Source organism: Eptesicus fuscus, chromosome 8 (genome assembly GCF_027574615.1).
Source record: "Eptesicus fuscus isolate TK198812 chromosome 8, DD_ASM_mEF_20220401, whole genome shotgun sequence".
NCBI classification, from domain to species: Eukaryota; Metazoa; Chordata; class Mammalia; order Chiroptera; family Vespertilionidae; genus Eptesicus; species Eptesicus fuscus.
The window spans coordinates 2,063,947-2,089,244 of record NC_072480.1 but is presented as its reverse complement, the minus strand read 5'-3'; the positions used below and the strand labels follow the sequence as shown (position 1 = coordinate 2,089,244).

The 25,298-nt window shown below is 41.3% G+C and overlaps 1 protein-coding gene across 2 annotated transcripts in view; it reads left to right on the top strand.

Annotated features, from left to right (window-relative positions):
* The window catches only part of TRPC4 (transient receptor potential cation channel subfamily C member 4), a 370,139-nt gene that overhangs the window by 210,868 nt on the left and 133,973 nt on the right, over positions 1 to 25,298 (top strand). For both annotated transcript variants that reach the window (XM_054720360.1, XM_008159223.3), the window contains one exon: positions 20,199 to 20,535. In XM_054720360.1, coding sequence (XP_054576335.1) covers positions 20,199 to 20,535 — 337 coding nt within the window. The remainder of the gene's footprint in view (positions 1 to 20,198; positions 20,536 to 25,298) is intronic.

Sequence of the window (25,298 nt, the reverse complement as noted above, 5' to 3'; positions counted from 1 at the left end):
GCCAACAGCCAGCCCCGCCCCCTGCAACCGCCACTGCTGGTCACCCTCTGTGTGTGGGGAAAATGACAGGGTGATAGGGACTCCAGCACCACCGGCATCCACCACCCCCCCACCCCCCAGTTCCCAGCGGCCGCTCTGCACAGTGAAGCCTGGGGGTCCCGTGGCTCTGTGTGGCGTGGAGGAGGCCGATCCCGTCGTCTCCACCACCTTAGGCAGAAGTGGCGGGTCCTGGAGGAGGAGGTGGGTTGCAGCAGGGGGCGGCAGTTGGGGGCGATTGGGCCGGCAGGGGAGAGCAGTTGGGGGTGATCAGGCTGGCTGGGGCGGGAAGTTGGGGTTGATTGGCCAGCAGGCATAAGCGGTTAGGGGCAATCAGGCAGGCAGGCAGGCGAGCGGTTAGGAGTCAACAGTCCTGGATTGTGAAAGGGATGTCCTAAACCAGCAGAGATTGGGCCGAAACGGCAGTTGGACATCACCTGAGGGGTCCCAGAATGGAGAGGGTGCAGGCCCAGCTGAGGGACACCTCCACATGAACAAATTTTATGCACTGGTCCTCTAGTATATAGATAAGTTTGTCAGTCTTGTTGATCTCTTCAAAGAACCAGCTCTTGGTTTCATTGATCTTCTATATTGTTTTTTTTGTGTGTGTGTTCTTTTGTATTGTTGTTTTTTTTGTTGGTATCTATGTCATTTATTTCTGCTATGATCTTTATTATTTCCTTCCTTCTACTTTCTCTGGGCTTTTCTTGTTGTTTTACTAGTTCTTTTAGTTGTAGAGTTAATTGTTTATTTGAGATTTTTCTTGTTTCTTGAGGTAACTGCTTTCACTGTATCTCATAGATTTTGGTTTCTTTTGTATTCATTTCCATTTAAAGTGTTTTTTTTTTAATTTCTTCCTTGATCTCATTGTGAACCCATTCATTGTTTAATATGATAGTATTTAGCCTCCATCTATTTGAATGTCATTGAATTTTTTAAAAATTGTAATTGATTTCTAGTATCATGCCATTTTGATCTTATAATATGCTTCATATGAGTTCAATCTCATTGAATTTGTTAAGACTTATTTTGGGTCCTTAGATGTGGTCTATGTTTGAAAATGGTCCATGTGCACTTGAGAAGAATATATATTCTTCAGCTTTGGGATGAAATTTTCTGTAAATATCAATTAAATCCATCTGATCTGATGTCATTTAGGGTCACATTTATGGTCACTGTTTCTGTGTTGATGTTTTTTTTTGTTTGTTTTTTTTTTTTTTTTGTCTGAAAGATCTATCCAGTGATGTCAGTGGAGTGTTAAAGTCCCCTACTAAAACTCTATTGCTGTCCATCTCTCTCCTAAATTCTCTCTCCTATATATATACTGCCAATTTGGCTGCATGTTTGTTCACCAGGATTATATCATCTTGTTGGATTGATCCCTTTAGTATTATGTAGGGGCCTTCCTAGTCTCTTTTATGGCCTTTGTTTTGTAATCTATTTTGTCAAATATAAGTATTGCTACCCCGGCTTTGTTTTCATTTTCATTTGCATGGCATATATATTTTCCATTCCTACACTGGCATCCTGTGTGAGTATTTTCTTCTGAGATTGGTATCGTGTAGAGAGCATATATGTGGGTTATGTTTTCTTATTGATTCAGCTAGCCTATATCTTTTAATTGTAGTATTTAAGCCATTTACATTTAAGGTTATTATTGATATGTATTTATGTATTGCTATTTTTATTCTTTTAAACATTTTTTTAAATATATTTTATTGACTTTTTACAGAGAGGAAGGGAGAGGGATAGAGTGTTAGAAACATCGATGAGAGAGAAACATTGATCAGCTGCCTCCTGCACACTCCCTACTGGGTATGTGCCCACAACCAAGGTACATGCCCTTGACCGGAATCAAAACTGGGGCCCTTGAGTCTGCAGGTCGATGCTCTATCCACTGAGCCAAACTGGTTAGAGATTTTTAAATAAAATATATTTTTATTGATTTTAGAGAGGAAAGGAGAGGAATAGAGAGATAGAAACATCAATGATGAGAGAGAATTATTAACCAACTGCCTCCTGCACGCCCCCCCTGGGGATCGAGCCCGCAACCCAGGCACATGCCCTTGGTCAGAATCGAACCTGGGACCTCTCAGTTCTCAGGTTGATGCTCTATCCACTGAGCCAAACCAGCCAGGGCTTTATTCTTTATTATCTACATTCCTAGCTCTCTATTTCTTCTTTTTTACAGCAGTCTCTTTAACATTTTTGCAATGCTGTTTTGGTGGTTGTACTAGTAAACCCCTTTAGCCTTTTTATTTATGGGAAGCTCTTTATTTCACATTCAATTTTTAAAAATATCCTTGATAGATAGAGGAATCTGGACTTAAGATCCTTGCTTTTTATTATTTTGAATACCTTATGATATTCCCATCTTGCATGAAATATTTCTGCTGAAAACCTGACAGCCTTATGAAAATTCACTTGTAAGTATATGTCTCTCTCATGCTGCCCTTAATATTCTCTCTTTTTCTTTAATCTTTGCCATTTTAATTATGATGTGTCTTGGTTTGGGTCTCTGGGTTTATTTTGATTGGGAATCTCTGTGCTTCTTGAATTTTTATGACTTTTCTGTCACCATATTAGGGTATTTTTCTGTCATTATTTCTTCACAGGTTCTCTATCTTTTGTTCATTTTATTTCCCTCTGGTATTCCTATGATGTGGATATTGTTATGTCTCATGTCCCAATGTTCCTTTAAACTATATTAAGGTTTTTTACTTTTTTCAATTTGCTCCTCTGATTGGATGATTCTTTGTATTTTGTCTTCTAATTTCTTATTTGATTCTTTGCTTTCTCTAACCTACTTTTTATTCCTTCAAGTTTATTCTTCATTTCAGATATGTCATTCTGCATATTATTTCATCATTTCTATGTTCTTTTTCATGTTGTTGAGTGTTTTTTAATCCATTACTTTATACACTGTCTCTGATAAATTGCTTGCCTACATTTCATTCAGCTCTTTCTCTGGAAATTATTTCTGTTCTTTCATTTGAGACCTGTTTCTTTGTTTCCTGATTTTTGCTGTTTCTTTGTGATGGTTTCTATGTATTGGTTACAACTTCTATTACTCCCAGTTTTGGTGGGGTAGCCTTCTGTAGTGGGTGTCTTGTGGGGCCCAATGGTATAGTTTCCTTGATCTTCTGATCTTGGTATTCTAGGAATGCCCCATGTTTGGGTTATTTGGGTCCTTCTATTGTAAATTGGTCTTGATTACTCTTGTCCCATTCATGGATTGGCTCAACCCTAGGTCTGGTTCATTACAAGGCTCAATCCCATCCACATTGTGCCAATTGTTGTACAGGTACTGACAGAACAAAACAAAGCAAAACAAGATCAAACTGAAGACAAAACTAATAACAACAAAAAGAACAACCACAAAAAGAATTTTGAAGAAAGAATACTATAAGAGACCAAAACAATGAGAGAAGAAACAAAGGACAAAAAAGAGAATATGAAAGAAAATAAAAAAATAAGATTTAAAGAGAAAATTAAAATAATAAATAAATAATAGTTACAAATAATAATGAATAAAGTTAAATATAGAATAGGAAAAGAGAAAGAGAAAGAAAAATAAAAAGGAACAAAGAAAATAAAAAGAGAAAAATAGAATAAGGAAAGGAAAGAGAAATAAGATATATGAAAGAAGATAGAGACAAAATGAAGCAATTTTTAAAATGAAATATAAAAAACTAAACATTATATTTTTAAAAAATATAAATACATGGCATTTTCCTCTGCAGATTTTTGTGTTGGCTGAAATTACCCTTTAGATCTTTTATTTGTGGAGCTTGCTGGATTTTACCCTGATGTATCCCAATCTCGCTACTTAGTGTGTCAGTCTGGAGCCTCCAGGGAGGTTCTCTGGTTCAAGCCAATGTCATTCACTGTTGCTTGCTGGCCTTCAGCAATCTGACTGAAATTGGGCTGGGCATAGTCACAATTAGACCAGGGGCAGGGCCTCTGGAGCCCAGAGTCTGAGTCTGACTTGGGTCTCCATTGTTAAATATCGTTACTCTAAGATGCTCTGCCTTCTCCCACAGAACTGCACTCTGCAAGGAAATCTGGGACCTCGTCAGGTTAGTTTAAACATAATCACAGTAGAAGTGAAGATGGCGGCTGGCAGGATGGAGGTGAGGGTAAGGAAGTGAGTGAGTGAGTGAGTGAGGAGATAAAAAGAGAGTGTGTGGATGTGTGGTGTGTGTGTGTGAGTGAGTGAGGGACAGTTAAATCTGGCAAAAGCACCAGGGGCTGGCAAACCAGGCTCTCTTGGACAGGGAGAACCTACCACCACAGTGGACACTCCCCAGGCTGCAGGACTTGAGCATGGAGCCCACACTATCTTGAAGGGGAGAGCAACCTCTTTTAGGAACTCATCAATACCACCACCCAGACAGCCCTTTGACACTGCCTGCGACTCAGCAGCCACTCCAGCCAAAATCCTGCTGTGCCACCCACAGACCTGTAACTGTAGGACCTCCACCTCCAAAGGTGCACAACTCCTGCAGCAGTAAGTGCAACTTCCCCCTTCCCAGCAACAGACCTCTGGACACCATAGTAATGCATTTCCAGCGTGTAGGCCTCCTGAGCCCACCACTCCACAGGCAGCTCTTGGGTGCTGCAGTGAGCCCCCGCTGGGTGTGATCTTGTACAGACAGGGTGCACTGCCCTGGCAGTGGAAATTCTAAATTCACTCTAACTGGATACCTGCCCACAGACACCTCGGTCACACAACTTCAGCACCAGGGCCACTCAGAGTGCATCAGAGCTCTGCGCCTACAAACACACCACCACAGTTGCACGTTTCCGGTGTGCAAGCCTTCTGAGCCCATTGCTCCACAGGCTGCTCTTGGGAGACACTGTGAGCCCCCACTGGGTGAGATATCTTACAGACAGGGGAACACTGCCCCGGCAGGGGAAATTCTGAATTCAGTCATCCTGCATATCTGCCCACAGAAACCTCAGTTGCGCAACTTCAACGCCAAGGCCCCTCAGAGTGCATCAGAGCTCCACACCGGCAAATGCACCCCAGGTGCCCTGGTGAGTCTCCACTGGAAGCGCACGTATCCAACCATGGATGGAGCAGCAAAAACTGGACTTCTGACCCCACAGCTGCATACCTCTAGACACTACAGTAGTGCTTTTCCAGTGCATAAGCCTACCAAGCCCACCGCTCCACTGGCAGCTCTTGGGTGCCACTGTGAGCCCCTGCTGGGCATGCTCTTATCTAAACAAGGGCTCACTGCCCTGCAGTAGAAATTCTGAGCTCCCTCTTCCTGTATACCTTCCCACAGACACCTCAATCATGTGGCTTCAGTGCCAGGGCCCTTCAGAGTGTGTCAGTGAACCGTGCTGGCAAATGCACCACAGGTGCCCCTGTGAGCCACCACTGGGTGCACGTGTATCTGAACACAAGGGCAACAGGAAAAACTGAGTCTTCACAACCCACAGCTACAGAATTCTGGACACCACAGTTGCACCTTTCCAGAGTACAGGTCTCCTGAACTGCACCACCCTGACAGATGGCTCCTGGGTGACTCTGTGAGCCCCCACTGGGCACAAGCAATTTCAAGCAAGGGCACAAGGCAGGAAAAATTGTGACATCCCCCTCCCTGGCTGTTGACTCCAGGACACTGCAGTTGCACCTTTCCAGCTCACAAACCTACATCAAGAGAACCCAAATAGGTCAAGTAGGGAGCTATGCTAGATTACCAAACCAAGGAGATCTGAGAGATCACACCAGTAGCACCATAGCCAAAAGAGCCTTGGTAACAAAGCAGTAAGATCTAGGACACAGAAACAATTAAAATGTTACAGAAAAACAGGGGGAGACAAAAAAGCAATCCGCAAAAGAAAGTAAAAGAAGAATCACCAGAAAGGGAGTTAAATGAAAAGGAGGCAAGTAACATGTCAGAGAAATAATTCAGAGTAATGATTATAAGGATGCTCAAATGGCTGGATGACAAATACACACAACTCAATGAGAATTATAAAGAGCTGAATGAGAATGTCACCAACATGAAAAGGAACCAAGAGGAAATGAAGAATGACATAACTGCAACAAAGAACACAATGGAAGGCTTAAACAGTAGACTAGAAGAGGCTGAGGACCGCATAAGCGAATTAGACAACAGGGTAGGAAAAAACACACAAACACAACAGCAACTGGAAAGAAAATTTAAAAAGCAGGAGGAGAGCCTAAGGGACCTATGGGACAACACAAAATGAAACAACATCCACATAATAGGGGTATGAGAAGGAGAAGAAGAGAAGCAAGGAATAGAAAACCTGTTTGAAGAAATAATGACAGAAAACTTCGCTGATATTGGCAAGAAAAAAACTACGCAAGACCAAGAAGCACATAGAGTTTCAAACAAGATGAATGTAAAAAAGACCGACACCGAGGCACATCATAATTAAATTGGCAAACATCAACAACAAAGTAAGAATTTTAAAGGCTGCCAGAGAGAGAGACAGAAAGGGATCTCCCATTAGAATATCAACTGATTTCTCAACAGAAACACACCAGGCCAGAAGGGAATGGAATGAAATATATAAAGTGATGCAAAGCAAGGGATGAATCCAAGACCACTATACCCAGCAAGACTTTAATTCAAAATTGAAGATGGAATTAGGAGCTTCACAGACAAAAAAGAGCTAAGAGAATTTATTACCACCAAGCCAGCAAAGCAAGAAGTGCTAAAAGGGTTGCTGTAAAAAGAAGAAACAGAAAGGTAAGGAGAAACACAAACATTGAGAATAAAAATGATGACAAACAAGTACTTATCAATAATAACATTAAATGTAAATGGATTAAATGCTCCAATCAAAAGGAATAGGGAAGGTGAATGGATAAGAAAACATGACCCATATTTTTGCTATCTGCAAGAGAGCCACCTCAAAACAAAGGATTCACACAGACAGATAGGGAAGGGATGGAAAATTTTTTTCCAAGCAAATGGAAATGAGAAAAAAGCTTGTGTTGCAATATTATATCTGACAAAATAAATCTAAGTAAAGGCCATACCAAGAGATAAGTAAGGCCACTACATAATACTGAAGGGAGCAATTCAACAAGAAGATATATCTCTGATAAACATATATGCATGCAATACAGGAGCACCCAAATACATAAAACAACTTCTGAAAGATATCAAGAGAGTAATTGATAGCAATACAGTAACAGTAGGGGACATTAATACCCCACTGACACCAGTGAATAAATCTTCTAAACAAAAATCAGCAAAGAAACAGCAATTCTAAGTGACTCACTAAAACTGATGGACTTAATTGACATCTTCAGAATATTTCACCCCAAAGCTACAGAATATACATTCTTCTCCAGTGCACATGGGACATTTTCAAAGATAGGCCACATATTAGGACACAGGAAAAGCCTCTTCAAATTAAGAGGTTAGAAATCATAGCAAGCATCTTCTCAGATCACAATGGCATAAAACTAGAAATCAGCTACAATAAAAACAATGAAAAAATCAAACATTGGAGGCTAAACAGCATGCTATTAAACAATGATTGGGTTAGCAAAGAGATCAAAGAAGAAATAAAAAGCATCCTGGAAACAAATGACAATGAAAGCACAACAATCCAAAATCTATGGGACACAATGAAATTAGTCCTGAGAGAGAAGTTCGTAGCTCTATAGGCCTACCTCTAAAACAAGAAAAACTCACAATAAATTATCTACCATTGCAACTTAAAGAATTAGAAAGAGAGCAACAAGAAAAGCCCACAGTATCCAGAAGGTAGGAGACAATAAAGATCAGAGCAGAAATAAATGACATAGAGACCAAAAAACAATACAAAAGATCCATGAAACCAAGAGCTGGTTTTTCAAAACGATAAACAAGATTAATGAACCTCTAGCCAGGCTCACCAAGAAACAAAGAGAGAAGACCCAAATAAACAAAATCAGAAATGAGAGAGGTGAAGTAACAACTGAACCCACTGATATACAAAGGATTGTAAAAAAAAAAAAAAAATACTGTGAATAACTGTACTCCAACAAACTGGACAACCTCAACAAAATGGACACATTCCTAGGAAAATAAAAGCTCCAAAAACTCAATCTGGAAGAATAAAAAAACCTAAATAGGCCAATAACCACTGATGAAAATGAAACAGTAATCAAAAAGCTCCCAGTAAACAAACGCCCTGGTCCAGATGGCTCAAAGGGGAGTTCTACCAAGCATTCAAGGAACAACTAAAACCTATCCTCCTCAGACTATTCCAAAAAATTCAAGAGGAAGGCACACTTCCAACCTCTTTCTATGAAGCCATCATTACCCTAATTCCAAAACCACATAAAGATACAAAAAAAAAGAGAACCACAGGCCAATATCCTTGATGAACATAGATACTAAAATCCTCAACAAAATTCTAGCAAATCAGATTCAGCATTACAATAAATAGATTATAGACCAAGTAGGATTTATTCCAGAGATGCAAGGATGGTACAATATCTGCAAATCAATAAATGTGATACATCACATAAACAAATTGAGAGACAAAAATCACATAATCATATCAATTGAGGCAGAAAATGCATTTGACAAATGCATTTCTGATAAAAACACTCAGCAAGGTGGGAATTGAGGGATCATACCTCAACATAATAAAAGCCTTATATGACAAACCTACAGCCAACATCATACTCCATGGGCAAAAACTAAAACCATTTCCCTTAAGAACAAGACAGGGATTCCCGCTATCACCACTCCTGTTCATCATAGTACTTGTAGTACTAGTGAAAGTGATCATACAAGAAGAAATAAAATGCATCCAAACTGGAAAAGAAGAAGTAAAATTGTCATTATTTGCAGATGACATGATACTGTACATAGAAAACCCTAAAGACTCCATCAAAAAAATTTTAGACCTAATAAATGAATTGGGCAATGCAGCAGGATACAAAATTAATGCCAAGAAATCAATGGCATTTTTATACACCAATAGTGAACTTATAGAGAGATTTAAAAAACAATTCCATTTACCATTGCACACACACAAAAAAATAAAATACCTAGGAATAAACGTAACTAAACAGGAAAAATACTTCTACTCATAAAACTACAGGACATTGAAAAAAAGAGATAGGAGAAGACATAAACAGATGGAATAACATACCATGTTCATGGATTGGTAGAATCAACATCATTAAAATGCCCCTACTACCTAAAGCAATCTATACATTCAATGCACTCTCCATTAATATACCAACAGCATATTTCACAGACCTATAAAGAACTCTCCAAAAATTCATCTGGAATAAAAAAAGACCCTGAATAACTGCAGTGATCTTGAGAAAGAACAAAGTAGGAGGATCTCAATACCAGATATCAAGATGAATTACAAATCCACTATTCTTAAAACTGCCTGGTACTGGCAAAAGAACAGACATATAGATCAATGGAACAGAAAAGTGAAACCATAAATCGACCCAAACCATTATGCTCCATTAATATTTGACAAAGGAGGCAAGATCATACAATGGAGTCAATACAATCTCTTCAATAAATGGTACTGGGAAATTTGGTCAGACACATGTAAAAAAATGAAACTGGACCACCACCTTACACCGTACACAAAAATAAACTCAAAATGGATAAAAGACTTAAATGCAAGATGGGAAACCATTAAAATATTAGAGGAATCCACGGGCAGCAAAATCTCAGATATATGCCAAAGCAATATCTTCACCAATACAGCTCCTAGGGCAATAGAAACTAAAGAGAAAATAAACAAATGGGACTACATCAAAATAAAAAGCTTCTGCACAGCAAAAAGAAACCATCAACAAAACAACAAGAAAGACCACTGCATGGGAGAACATATTTGCAATGATATTTCAGGTAAGGGTATAATCTCCAACATTTACAAGGAACTCATACAACTTAACAAAAGGAAGATATACAACCCAATCAAAAAATGGGCAATCGACCTAAATAGATACTTTTCGATAGAAGACATAAGGAAGGGAGAAAAGATGGGGGCTGGCAGGACAGAGGTGAGGGAGAGGAAGTGAGTGAGTGAGGGTATAAAAGGAGAGTGTGTGGATGTGTGTGGTGTGTGTGTGTGAGTAAGTAAGGGACAGTTAAATCCCCACAGGAGCAGCAGGGGCTGGCAGACCAGGCTCTCTTGGACAAGGAGAGACTACTACCACTGTGGGCACTACCTGGACTGCAGGACTCGAGCATGGAGCTCACGCCATCTTGAAGGGGAGAATGACCTTTTTTAGGAACGCATCAGCACCACCACCCAGTCAGGACTTTGACACTGCCCGTGACCCAGCAGCCACTCCAGCCAAAATCCTGCTACCCCAGCTGCAGACCCGCGGACCCTTGGACCTCCACCTCCAAAGGTGCACTGCTGGGCAGCAGTAAGTGCATCTTCTCCCTCCCCAGCAGCAGAACACTGGACTCCACTTTCTTTCGCACATTTCCAGCCTAGCAGACATCCAGGGCACACCACTCCTTAGGCAGTGCCTGGGAGCCACTAGGAGCCCCCGCTGGTGTGATTCTGTACAGACAAGGGCGCTCTGCCCCACAGTAGAAATTCTGAATTTCCTCTGCCTGAATAATTGCCCGCAGACACCCCAGCTGTGTAACTTCAGTGCCAGGGCCCCTCAAAGTGTGTCAGAGCTCTGCAACGGCAAACTCACCTCCACAGACTTGCACATTTCCAAAGGGCAAACACCCTGAGCCCATATATCCACAGGGTCCTCTGGGGAGCTGCTTTGAGCCCCTGCTGGGTATGATTCTGTACAGACAAGGACGCGCTGCCCCGAGTAGAAATTCTGAACTCCTTCCTCCTGAATAATTGCCCCCATACACCTCAGCAGTTTAACTTCAGTGCCAGGGCCCCTCAGTGCGTCAGAGCTCTGTGCAGGCAAATGCACAGCCAATTCATGCGCACATTTCCAACAGGCAGGCACCCTGAGCCCATCTATCCACAGGGTGCTTATGGGAGGTGCTGTGAGCCCTGGCTGGGTGTGATTTGGACAAACAGGGACACAATGACCCCAGCAGTAGAAATTCTGAATTCACTCATCTTGAACACCTGCACAGACACCCCAGCAGTGTAATTTTAGTGCCAGGGCCCCTCAAAGTGCACCAGAGCTCTGCGCAGTGACAAAGTAAGAATCTTAAAGGCTACCAGAGAGAGATAGAAAGTTACCTACAAGGGATCTCCTATTAAAATATAAACTGATTTCTCAACAGAAACACACCTGGCCAGAAGGGAATAGAATAAAATATACAAAGTGATGCAAAGGAAGGGACTGAATCCAAGAATACTATATCCAGCAAGGCTATCATTCAAAATTGAAGGTGGAATCAGGAGCTTCACAAACAAAAAAGGCCTAAGGGAGTTTATTACCACCAAACCAGCAATGCAAGAAATGCTGAAGGGTCTGCTGTAAAAAGAAGAAATGGGAAATGAAGAAGGAACACAGTGGTAAAGAATAAAAATGGTGACAAACAAGTACCTACCAATAATAACTTTAAATGTAAATGGATTAAATGCCCCAATCAAAAGACATAGGGTAACTGAGTGGACAAGAAAACATGACCCATATATCTGCTGTCTACAGGAAACCCACCTCAGAAAAAAAGACGCACACAGACTGATGTTGAAGGGATGGAGAAAGATTTTTCAGGCGAATGGAAATGAAAAAAAAAAAAAAAGCTGGGGTAGCAATACTTATATCTGACAATTTAGATCTCAAAGTGAAGGACATAATAAGAGATAAGGAAGGCCACTTCATAATACTAAAGCGAGCAATTCAACAAGAAGAAATAACTCTGGTAAACATATATGCACCCAATACAGGAGCACCCACATAAATAAAAAAAACTCCTGGAGGATATCAAGGGAAAGATTGACAGCAATACAATCATAGGAGGGGACTTTAATACCCCACTATCACCATTGGACAAATCCTCTAAACAAAAAATCAGCAAAGAAACATCTATCCTAAATGACTCACTAGATCAGATGGAATTAATTGACATCTTCAGAACATTTCACCCCAAAGCCACAGAATATACATTATTCTGAAGTGCTCATCGCTCATTTTCAAAGATAGACCATATATTGGGTCACAGGCAAAGTCTCTTCAAATTCAAGAGGATAGAAATCATATCAAGCATCTTCTCAGAACATAATGGCATAAAACTGGAAATTAACTATAATAAAAACAATCCAAAAAAATCAAACTCCTGGAGACTAAATAGCATGCTATTAAACAATGACTGGGTTACCAGAGAGATCAAAAAAGAAATAAAAAAACATCATGACAACAAACAAAAATGAAAACACAACAATCCAAAATCTATGGGACACAGTGAAAGCAGTCTTGAGAGATAAATTGATAGCTCTACAAGCCTACGGCAAAAAACAAAAAACAATGGTAATAAATTATCAAACCCTACAACTCAAAGAGTTAGAAAGAGAGCAACAAGAGAAGCCCAGTGTAAGCAGAAGGAAGGAAAGAATAAAGATCAGAGTGGAGATAAATGACATAGGGACCAAAAAAACCAATACAAAAGATCAACAAAACCAAGAGCTGGTTCTTTGAAAGGATAAACAAAATTGATGAAACTCTAGGCAGGCTCACCAAGAAGCAAAGAGAGAGGACCCAAATAAACAAAATCAGAAATGAAAGAGGAGAAATAACAACAGACCCCACAGAAATACAAAAGATTGTTAAAAAATACTATGAACAACTCCATTCCAACAAACTGGACACCTGTAGGAAATTGACATATTCCTAGAAAAATACAACCTTCCAAAACTCAATCAGGAATAATATAATCATCTCAATATGCCAATAACTATGGAAGAAATTGAAGCAGTCATCAAAAAGCTCCCAGCAAACAAAAGCCCAGGGACAGACGGATTCACAGGGGAGTTTTATCAATCATTCAAGGAAGAACTTAAACCTATCCTCCTCAGACTATTCCAAAAAATTTAAGACTAAGGAACACTTCCAAGCTCATTCTATGAAGCCAGTATCACCCTAATATCAAAACCAGATAAAGACAACACAATGAAAGAGAACTACAGGCCAATATCCCTCATGAACATAGATGCCAAAATCCTCAACAAAATTCTAGCAAATCAGATTCAGCAATACATCAGAAAGATCATACACCATGACCAAGTAAGATTTATGCCAGGGATGCAAGGATGGTACAATATCCGCAAGTCAATAAATGTGATACATTACATAAACAAATTGAGAGATAAAAAACACAGTCATATCAATTGATGCAGAAAAAGCATTTGACAAAATCCAACACCCTTTCTTGATAAAAAGTCTCAGCAAGTCGGGAATAGGAGGATCATACCTCAACATAATAAAAGCTATATATGATAACCCCACAGCCAACATCATACTCAGTGGGCAAAAACTAAAACCATTTCCGTTAAGAACAGGAAGAGGTGAGAGTGGGATGCCCACTCTCACCACTCCTATTCGACATAGCACTGGAAGTTTCAGCCATTGCAAATAGACAAGAAGAAGAAATAAAAGGCATCCAAATTGGAAAAGAAGAAATAAAGCCGTCTTATTTGCAGATAACATGATATTGTACATAAAAAACCGAAAGACTCCATCAAAAAACTATTAGACTTAATAAATGAATTCGGCAATGTAGCAGGATACAAAATTAATGCCAATAAACCTATGGTATTCCTATACACCAATAGTGAACTTACAGAAAGAGAGACTAATAAAGCAATCCCATTTACCATCGCACCAAAAAAAAATTAAGATACCTAGGAATAAACTTAACTAATGAGGTAAAAGATCTATATGTGGAAAACTACAGGACACTGAAAAAAGAGATAGAGGAAGACATAAACTGATGGAAGAACATACCATGTTCATGGATTGGTAGAATCAACATCATTAAAATGTCCATACTACCCAAAGCTATCTACAGATTCAATGCACTACCCAAAAATACCAACGGCATATTTCACAGACCTACAAAGAACTCTCCAAAAAATTCATCTGGAATAAAAAAAACACCCTGAATAGACACAGCAATCCTGAGAAAGAAAAACAAAGTAAGTGGGATCTTAATAGCAGATTTCAAGCTGTATTAAAAAACCACTCTTCTCAAAACAGTGTGGTAATGACACAAGAACAGACATGTAGACCAATGGAATAGAATAGAGAACCCAGATATCGACCCAAACCACTATGCTCAATTAATATTTGACAAAAGAGGCATGAACATACAATGGAGTCAAGACAGTCTCTTAAATAAATGGTGTTGGGAAATTTGGTGAGACACAAGCAAAAAAATGAAACTAGACCACCAACTTACACCATCCACAAACTAAACTCAAAATGGATAAAGGACTTAAACATAAGACGGGATACCATAAAAATACTAGAGGAATCCACCGGCAGAGAAATCTCAGACATATGCTGAAGCAATTTCTTCACTGAAATGGCTCCTAGGGCAATGGAAGCTAAAGAGAAAATAAACAAATGGACTACATCAAAATAAAAAGCAAAAGAAACCAAAACAACAAAAAAACCCCACTGTATGGGAGAACATTTGCAAATGTTATCACTGATAAAGGTTTAATCTCCAACATCTACAGGGAACTTATACAACTTAATAAAAGGAACATAAATGATCCAATAAAAAAAATGGGCAACGTACCTATATAGAATATTTTCGAAAGAAGACAGAAGAAAGGCCAAGAGGCATATGAAAACATGCTCAAAGTCACTAATTAACCAAAAGATGCAAATCAAAACGACAATGCAGTACCATTTCACACCTGTCAGAATGGCAATCATCAACAAATCAACAAACAACATGTGCTGGCGAGGATGTGGAGAAAAAGGAACCCCTGTGCACTGCTGGTGGGAATGCAGACTGGTGCAGCCACTGTGGAGAACAGTATGGAGTTTCCTCAAAAAACTAAAAATGAAACTCCCATTTGACCCTGTAATCTCACTTCTAGGAATATATCCCAAGAAACTGGAAACACCAATCAGAAAGGATATATGCACCCCTATGTTCATAGCAGCACAATTCACCATAGTTAAGATTTGGAAACAGCCCAAATGCCCATCAGCAGATGAGTGAATTAGAAAACTATGGTACATCTACACAATGGAATACTACGCTGCTATATAAAAGAAGGAATTCTTACCATTTGCAGCAGCATGGATGGACCTGGAAATCATTATGTTAAGTGAAATAAGCCAGGCAATGAAAGAAAAATACAACATGATCTCACTTATTTATGTAAAATAAAAGAACATTATAAGCTGATGAACAAAAAGATAAACACAGAGGCAGTAAAGCACCAAACAGACTGTCAAATTACAGCAGAAAGACGGGGGAGTGTTGGGGAGGGAGGGAAAGAGATCAACCAAAGGACTTGTATGCATGCATATAAGCACAACCAATGGACACAAGACACTGTGGGTCGGGCGGAGGGGGGGGATGAGGTCATGTGACAGGAGATAGGGGAGGCCGGGGGAAAAATCTATGGGGGGGGGAAGGATATATATGTACTACTATATGTAATACTTTAAACAATAAAATATTTTTTTTAAAAAGGAAGACATAAGGAAGGCCAAGAGACATATGAAAACATGCTCAAAGTCACTAATCATCTGAGAGATGCAAATCAAAATGACAATGAGTTACCATCTCATACCTGTCAGAATGGCTATCATGAACAAATAAACAAATGACAAATTCTGATGAAGATGGGGAGAAAAAGGGACCCTCATGTACTGCTGGTGGGAATGCAGATTGGTGCAGCCACTGTGGAAACAGTATGGAGTTTCCTCAAAAATCTAAAATTGGAACTCCCATTTGACTCAGTGATCCCACTTCTAGGAATATATCCCAAGAAACTAGAAACACCAATCAGAAAGGATATATGCACCCCTTTGTTCATAGCAGCACAATTTACAATAGCTAAGATTTGGAATTAGCCTAAGTTCCCATTAGCAGATGAGTGGATTAAAAAACTTTGGTACATCTACACAATGGAATACAATGCTGCTGTAAAAAGAAAGGAACTCCTATCATTTCCAACAGCAGAGATGGAGTTGGAGAGCATTATGCTAAGTGAAATAAGTCAGTCAGACAAAGATTAATATCACATTATCTCATTCACTTGTGGATTATAATGAACAACATAAACAGATGAACAAAAACAGATCCAGAGACAGAGAAGCATCAATCAGATGCTCAAACCTCAGAAGGAAGGTCCGGGAGGGTGGGGGTAAGGGGGAGAGATCAACCAAAGGACTTGTATGCATGCATATAAGCATAACAAATGGACGCAGACAACAGGGGGTGATGGTGAGGGCAGGATTAGGAGAGTGGCGGGGGGGGGGGTGGCAATGGGGAGATAAGCACACATTTGTAATACCTTAATTAATAAAGGGAATAAACAAATAGACAAACAGTATATTGAAGAGATGTCTACAATCCCATATTTATTGTTTCACTAGGGGCTGGGTGCATGAAATTCATGCACGGCGGGGGGGGGGGGGTGTCCCTCAGGCCAGCCTGCACCCTTTCCAATCTGGGACCCCTCGAGGGATGTCCAACTTCCCGTTTAGGCCCAATCCTGGTAGGATTGGGCCTAAACGGGCAGTTGGATATCCTTCTCACAATCCAGGACTGCTGGCTCCCAACTGCTTGCCCGCCTGCCTTCCTGATTGCCCCTAACTGCTTCTGTCTGCCAGCCTGATCACTCCTTAACCACTCCCCTGCCATCCTGATTGATGCCTAACTGCTCCCCTGCCAGCCTGTTTGCCCCTAACTTCCCTCCCCTGCAGGTCTGGTCTCCCCTAACTGCCCTCCCCTTCAGGCTTGGGCACCCCTAACTGCCCTCCCCTACAGGCCTGGTCCCCAAACTGCCTTCCCCTGCAGGCTTGTTTGTCCCCAACTTCCCTCCCTTGCAGGCCTGGTCCCTCCCAACTGTCCTCCCCTGCTGGCCATCTTGTGGCGGCCATCTGTGTCCACATGGGGGCAGCCATCTTTGACCACATGGGGTCAGCCATCTTGTGTGTTGGAGTGACGGTCAATTTGCACACTACTCTTTTATTAGATAGGCTAGAGGCCTGGTGCATGGGTGGGGGCCAGCTGGTTTGCCCTAAAGGGTGTCCCAGATCAGGATGGGGGTTCCTTTGGGGGGTGGGGCAGCCTGGGCGAGGGGCCTGTGGTGGTTTGCAGGCCAGCCACACACCCCGGTGACCCAAGCAGAGGCCCTGGTATCTGGGATTTATTTATCTTCTATAATTGAAACTTTGTAGCCTTGAGCAGAGCCAAGCCTCCTGCTTGCTCCATGGCCGCAGCCATTTCTTTTGGGATTCATTTATCTTCTATAAGTGAAACTTTGTAGCCTTGAGTGGAGGCCTGGGCCGGCCATGGTGTGCGGAAAGCTTGGCTTCCTCCATTGCCGGGGAAACCCAAGCCTCCTGCTTGCTCCGTGGCTGCAGCCATCTTGGTTGGTTTAATTTGCATACTTGCTCCTGATTGCCTCATTTGCGTGGCTTGTGGGTGTAGCGGAATAATGGTTAATTTGCATATTACTCTTTTATTAGGTAGGCTTATTTACAATTGCCAAGATATGGGAAAAGCCTAAGTGTCCATCAACAAATAAATGTATAAAGAAGGTGCAGTAAAACAAAAAACAACAATCCTAATCAGATAGTGTTGGTACCCTAACCTGTAGGAGGGGGAGTGGCCACTGTCTCTTCTTCTCAGGGCTGTGCTGGCTGAATTCACTGGGGATCTCCTCTGCTTTTCCATAATGCAGCTGAAGCGCCCAGTACATACTGTTCTGTCTCCTGGACAGTAGCCCACCTAGAGGAAACAGTCGCAATGCATCAGCTCTGCCAGGTTCCAAGTAGGAGGTGATAAAAAGAAATCAGACCCACTTTGCACCCCACTTTGCACACTTTCTGTGTGGTCATCTCCTGCTAGATGGGGCCTCCCAGGTTACAACCAGACCAAGAGTCTGAATCCTCTTTGCTGTCAGACAAAATACTATGAGTATAGATTTCAAGTCCAGTACCATTCCCCTTTGCCTTAGGTCTCAAAGGGACAGTAATGACCTAGCATGGAGGGACCGGCACTGCCTGTGAGTTCAAGGTAGGCAAGACCAATCCTCTTTCCTAAGCCACACTGTCCATCCCCCATCCATATCTTTGTCCAAAATTCTTTCAGGGAATAAAGGGCCCCTCAGAGTCACTGCTGGGTGTATTGATCAGACCCTCCACCAGCACAAACTTTTCCATGCGGCCTCTCCTGCAGACACAGATTGGAGCGAACTTCCCAGGCTAGTGTTGTAACAAAGAAATTTCTCTTTGCCTGGGATGGTCAGGTCTGAGTCTCCCAGATGGACTGAATCCCCACTGATTCCCATTGCCTGATGCTACCTGGGCTCCCCTTCTCTTCCCTGTTGCTATGGGTTGGGGATAGCTGCATGGGGCTGAGACCCCATGTTCCTAGGGGCAGGTGGTCTATAATATGCCTCTGGCTTTCCAGCCCACACATGCACGAGTTGGCTCACCTTCTTCCCATCTCCTCCTGTCCTTCCTCCAAGGTCCCTGCTCTCAATATTTTAGATCAGCTACTTCAACTGTTGTTGTTTTTTTCAAGCTGATTACTCTACATTTTAGCCGCATGTCTGATCCATTGTTGGAAGCCAGCAGACAGAGTTTCCACCTACTCCGTAGCCATCTTGGAATCTCTTTCTGTTTTTCCTAAGCTGTACAACCTCCTTTATTTTCAGTTTTTCTTTCTTCTATTTGTCTAGTAGATGATATAGAACATAATGCTCAGGAGGATTAGGTAATCCTGTTAAACACTATAACCTCAAAAGGACATGTGGTCATCTTTTTACCTATCTCCAAATTTTGAAAAATTTTCTTAACATCTGAATATTAGAAATGATGATGTCTACATTACAATTTGTTATATAGAGTATATGAAAAGTGTACATAAAAGTGTTTAATTTTTAAAAGCATAGGGTAGGCTTATTTTTTATGCTAACAGAACTTTCCTACAGTTTCAACAAAGGACTTAAGCTTTTGTTACAGTCAAAACTACCCATGGGCATCCCTTAAGCACACTATACACTTTTTCTCTAGGATATGCTCTCTCTCCCACTTACGTTGCTTTAAATTAACTTCCCTTCTCTTTTCTGCTTAACAGCTCTACCCAATAGGAAGTGTTCAAAGACATTTCAATCCAAAATAGAAAAACTTATGTGAATTTATGTAATGCTTAGTTGTCAGTTCCAATGAGAAATGTAGTGTACAGAGAAAAAAAAATTCCTGGACCAGGTAGTCAAACATTTCATCATTTACTAGATATGTAATATTGAATAACTTTGCTGACCTCTTAAAACTTCCTTTTTCTCAGTCTTAAAATAAAGTAAGCTCCATGCTACATCTCAAACATGGTACCAGGATAAAAAAAAGTCATGTTTGTGAAATGTTTTGTTTGTGGTAATTGATTATACTTAGGTAAAGAATTTGCTTTATTTCCACCAAGTTCAGCTATGATGATTTACATTCTGGTAATCCCAAAATGTTTTCATGTATGTTTTTCTTATTGCCTCAATTCAAATAAAAGTATATTTATTTTTTCTATATGATAAAAGTACTTAAGAGCTTATTATAGAAAATGTTAAAAGTACATGCAAATAAAAAATGAAATATAAGTGTATGTCATAGCTGGAAAATAATCACTAAACCAAGAAATAACCACTATTAACATTTTTATTTTATGCCATACTAGAGGCCCAGTGCATGAATTTGTGCATGGGTGGGGTCCAGTTGGCCTCCCCCCATGGGGGTTTGATTCTGCAGCTCACCCCAGTAGGGAACATGCAGGAGGCAGCCAATCAATGATTCTCTCTCACCATTGATGTTTCTATCTCTCCCTCTCCCTTCCTCTCTGAAATCAATAAAAATATATATTGAAAAAATAAAATAGAACTTCTGACTTTAAAGATAATTCAGTGTTCTTTTAAAAATTTTTAACTAAATTTATTGGATTGACTTGTTAATAAAGTTATTAATGAACTGAAGCCTTTACATGTAACACTGAATCTTTCTTTTCCTCTTCCTTTCCATTTAGTTTGTTGCCCAGCCCAATTGTCAACAACTGCTTGCATCTCGCTGGTATGATGAGTTCCCAGGGTGGAGGAGAAGACACTGGGCAGTGAAGATGGTGACATGTTTCATAATAGGACTTCTTTTTCCCGTCTTCTCTGTATGCTACCTTATAGCTCCTAAAAGCCCTCTTGGACTGTTTATCAGAAAACCATTTATCAAGTTTATCTGCCATACAGCATCCTACTTGACTTTTTTGTTTCTGCTGTTGCTTGCCTCTCAACACATCGACAGGTCTGATCTGAACAGACAAGGTCCACCACCAACCATCGTCGAGTGGATGATATTACCATGGGTCCTGGGTAAATGTGTTCCTATAGAAAATATAACAATGTGATACTGCCATGAAATCTTGTTGCTCAGAAAAGAATATTAATCAAAGTGTAGGACATAGAGTGTTTAAAACAGCTTCTCACCATCATAGCTCTAAGACCTAATCCCCAATGCTAAATAATTATTTTACAGCTGGGTTGACTTGCTCTTAAATACAACCTATGAAATGTAACTTTAGGTTTTAGAATTCCATGTTTTAATGATTTAATGTCCCATGAATGCTTCTCTAGGGTATTATTTGTATTTTTGTCTTTTAAAGCCTTTCAACATGTCCATATATAAATAATTATTCTAATTTTCTAATAGATATGCCTTCTGCAGAATTATTAATTTTATACATAAAATAACTGTAAATATTCTTTAAAATCCATTTATGTTTATATTTTAAATTATATATTAAATCAAAATAATAGTAAATTTAACAATAGGGCATTTTTCAATTTCTATCTCTTCATTTTATGGAAAGAGAAATGTTTTGGATCTGGAGCAAATTATGGTAAGGTAGTAAACCTTCAAATAGCTAGTAGAAACCATGTTTTCCTTTCCCATTGTTATTATAGACATGGTTAAAATTTACAGTTTAATCATTCTTTCCTCCATCCCACTGTGGTTTTCTGAGAAATCACATGTTTTCTATTTTGCTCATTTTAAACCTCTCTGGTATTATATCAATACGAAATTCGTGCATTGGGGGATGGGTGTGGGGGAGGTGTCCCTCAGGCCAGCCGGCACCATCTCTAATCTGTGACCCCTCGAGGGATGTCCAACTGCCCTCTCACAATCCAGGACTGCTGGCTCCCAACTGCTCGCCTGCCTGCCTTCCTGATTGCCCCTAAACACTTCTGCCTGCAAGCCTGATCACCCCCTAACCACTCCCCTGCTAGCTTGATTGATGCCTAACTGCTCCCCTGCCAGCATGTTTGCCCCTAACTGCCCTCCCCTTTAGGCTTGGTCACCCCTAACTGCCCTCCCCTGCAGGCCTGGTCACCCCCAACTTCCCTCCTCTGATGGCCTGGTCACCCCTAATTACCCTCCCCTGCAGGCTTGATTGCCCCCAACTGCCCTCCATTGCAGGCCTGGTCCCTTCCAACTGCCTTCCCCTGTGGGCCATCTTGTGCTGGTCATCTTGTGTCCACATGGGGGCAGGATCTTTGACCACATGGGGGCAGCCATCTTGTGTGTTGGAGTGATGGTCAATCTGCATATTACTCTTTTATTAGATAGGATAGAGGCCTTGTGCACGGGTGGGGGCCAGCTGGATTGCCCTGAAGGGTATCCCGGATCAGGGTGTGGGTTCCCTTTGGGTGTGGGGCGGCCTGGGTGAAGGGCCTGTGGTGGTTTGCAGGCCGGCCACACCCCCTGGCAACCCAAGCAGAGGCCCTGGTATCTGGGATTTATGTATCTTCTACAATTGAAACTTCGTAGCCTGGAGCGGAGCCAAGCCTCCTGCTCGCTCTGTGGCCAGCAGCCATTTCTTTTGGGGTTTATGTATCTTCTATAATTGAAACTTTGTAGTCTTAAGCAGAGGCCTGGGCTGGCCAGGGTGTGTGGAAAGCTTTGCTTCCATTGCCAGGGGGCAACCCTTGCCTCCTGCTCTTCCCAGCTCCATAGCTGCTGCCATTTCTATTTGGATTTGTTTACCTTCTATAACTGAAATTTTGTAGCCTTAAGTGGAGGCTTAGGCCAGCAAGGTCAGGTGGAAAGCTTGGCTTCCTTTGTTACCAGGGAAACCCAAGCCTCCCTCCTGCTTTCTGTGGCTGTAGCCATCTTGGTTGGGTTTATTTGCATATTTGCTCCTGATTGGCTGGTGGGTGTGGCGGACTTAGGGTCAATTTGCATATTACTCTTTTATTAGGTAGGATTGTTATTTATTTATTAGAAAATATGATACAATTTTCATGACTTACAATCTCAGAAGTTCAGTTTGGGTTAACTGTCAAAACTGCTGCCAGGATTGTGAAATGAGGAAAAAGCAGTTGGTGTACAGGACAAAACAGTGTCTGAATATGAGATAGATTCAATTTTCAATTTTGAAGATTATAAATACTCTCAGTACATAAGCCCTGGTCAGGTGTCTCAGTTGATTAGAGTGTCATCCTGTACACCAAAAGGTTGCAGGCTCAATTCTTGGACAGGGCACATACCTAGGTAGTGAGTTCAATCCCAAGTGTCTCTCTTACATTGATGTTTCTCTCTCTCTCTCTACCTCTCTCTCTCTCACAATATCCCTTTTTCCTCTCTCTGAAAAAATCAAATATATTTCCTCAGGTGAGGTTTTCTTTTTTTTTTTTTAAGTTCATAGGAACAAGATATGTTTTAGATCTTACTGGAAAGAAACTCCGTCTTAAGTGAACTTTAAAACAGAGCATAAAGTACGACCCAAGATCTTTCTTAAATTAGAAGGATTTCAGATAATCTGTCTTTTTTTAATACTTTAATTTTCTTTTTATATACATTCAGCTACACTATGTCTTTTTATTGAAGAACTTAATCCATTTACATTTATGGTTATTTTTAACTAGGGGCCCATTTTGCAGGAAAAATCCTGCAAGACTTCCTGCGGGCTTCCCTCCGGCCACTGGCACCTCTCCCACCCCCCAGCTCTCCGGCTGCGGTGGGCCCCGCCCACCCCGCTGAACCCACCTCCGCTGCTTTATGGTCCCGTGAGCTGCTGCTGCCACTGAGTGCCCTGACCCCGTGGCCACCACTGCCACCACCTCCGTGGCCGCGCGCACCGCTGCCGCCAATGCCTCTGTGGCGTGCCCCGCCCCCTGCTCCCCTGACTCGCTGTGCCTGCCGCCGCCACGCGCCACTGCCCACCTCTGTGGCCGCCTGCACTTTCCCTCCAGCAGCAGCCTTGCTTTCTACTTTCCCTCCCTCTTCCTTTTATGGTGTCTTCAGTCTTCACTCCTCCCTCCCTCAGTGTATGCAAATTAGCCGCCATCCTGCTTGGGTTAATTTGCATACTCGCCCTGATTGGCTGGTGGGCGTGGCTTAGGCATAGCGAAGGTGTGGTCAATTTGCATGTTACCCTTTTATTAAAACTCTTTTACCTGTTTTTTTTGTGTGTTTTGTGTGTGTATGTGTGTGTGTGTTTTATTTTGTTTTGTTGTTTGTTTTGTTTTTTTGTCTGAGAAGCTTTTTATTTCACCATCTATTTTGAATGATAGCCTTTCTGGATATAGTAATCTTGGCTTCAGATACTTGCTTTTCATTACCTTGAATACTTCATGTCATACCAGTCTGGCCTATAGAGTTTCTGATGAGATATCAACTGACAGCCTTATGGGAGCTCCTTTGTAGATAACAAATTGCTTTTCTTTTGCTGCCTTTAATATTCTCTCTTTGCCTTCAATATTTGGCATTTTAATTATAATTAAGCAATTGCTTGCATCTGGGCATGGGCCTGTTTGGATTCTTCTTGCTTGGGACTCTCTGTGCCCTGTGAACTTGTGTGACTTTTTCCTTCACCAGGTTAGGGAAGTTTTTTGCCACTATTTCTTAAAGCAGGTTCTCTATACCTACCTCATTTTCTTAACCTTTTAGCACTCCTATGATGTGAATATTGTTACATTTCATGTTGTCCCACAGCTCATTAAGCTATCCTCTGACTTTTTATTGTTTTTCTTTTTTGGTTCTCTGATTGAGTGATTTTTTTCTACTCTGTCTTCTAATTTATTGATCTGATCCTTGGCTTCCCCCAATCTGCTGTGTATTCCTTCCACTGTGTTGTTTCTTAGTGTTGTATCATACTTCATAGTTACTCTATCTTTTCTCATCCTGTTGATCATCTTTTCCATCATTATTCTGATATCTATATTTGATAAATTTATTATCTCTATTGCTTTTCACTGTTCTGTAGAATTCTCTTGATTTTTTTCGTTTGGTTGTTGTTCTTTTTGTTTGTTTGTTTGTTTGTTTTTTGGTCTCTCATTTTGGTTGCCTGTTTGGGTCTGTGACTATGTATTAGGTAGATTTGCTATGTCTCCCAATCTCTAGTGAAGGACAATGTCAAACGCTTTGACTGTTTCTGACTAATCAGATCAGACAAAGACTCAAAGCCTCCAGACACTTGCCTCTGCCTGCAGACTGATTATATTGTCTTGAGTAGCCTCAAGCTATTGTCCTCATGTGAGGTGAGAGGTTTTCCAATAGGGTGGGGCAACTGTTTCTGTCTGGATGGTACTTGTTATACTCAGTCTCTTAATGGGCCTCAGAAACTCCACAGGTTGGGGCAAGGGATTATCCAATAGAGTGGGGCAACTGCCTCCTTGTGGCCCCCCTCCCCCCCCCCCTGCCCAGGCAAAAAGTGCCTGGATTGCAAAGGTCTGCCTGGGAAAGATGACCCCTGCCCCATGAGGGAATGACTCAGCCCAGAAAACCATTAGAGCACCTTCAGAGCTCTAACTCCAACCCTGGCTTCTGCTCACACAGCTCCAGTCTACTCTGCCCTCCCTCAGCTGGAACCCACAGAATGGCTCCACATGAAATTTTGTCCATTGGCTCTTTAGGAGGATGCCTGCATTTCTATCCGTCTCTGGCTGGCAGCCAGCAATCCTGCTGCTTTTCACAGAAAGGTGTTATGTGGACACTTTTCTCAGTCCTGGTGATCTGGGCTGGGGAGCCCAGCTTGGGGTTTAGAATCCAGAATTCTAAATGGGAACCCCCCAAGCTGAGATATCCCTCCAGAACTTCAGCTGCTGTCTGTGGGAGTCTGTTCTGCCAATTCACA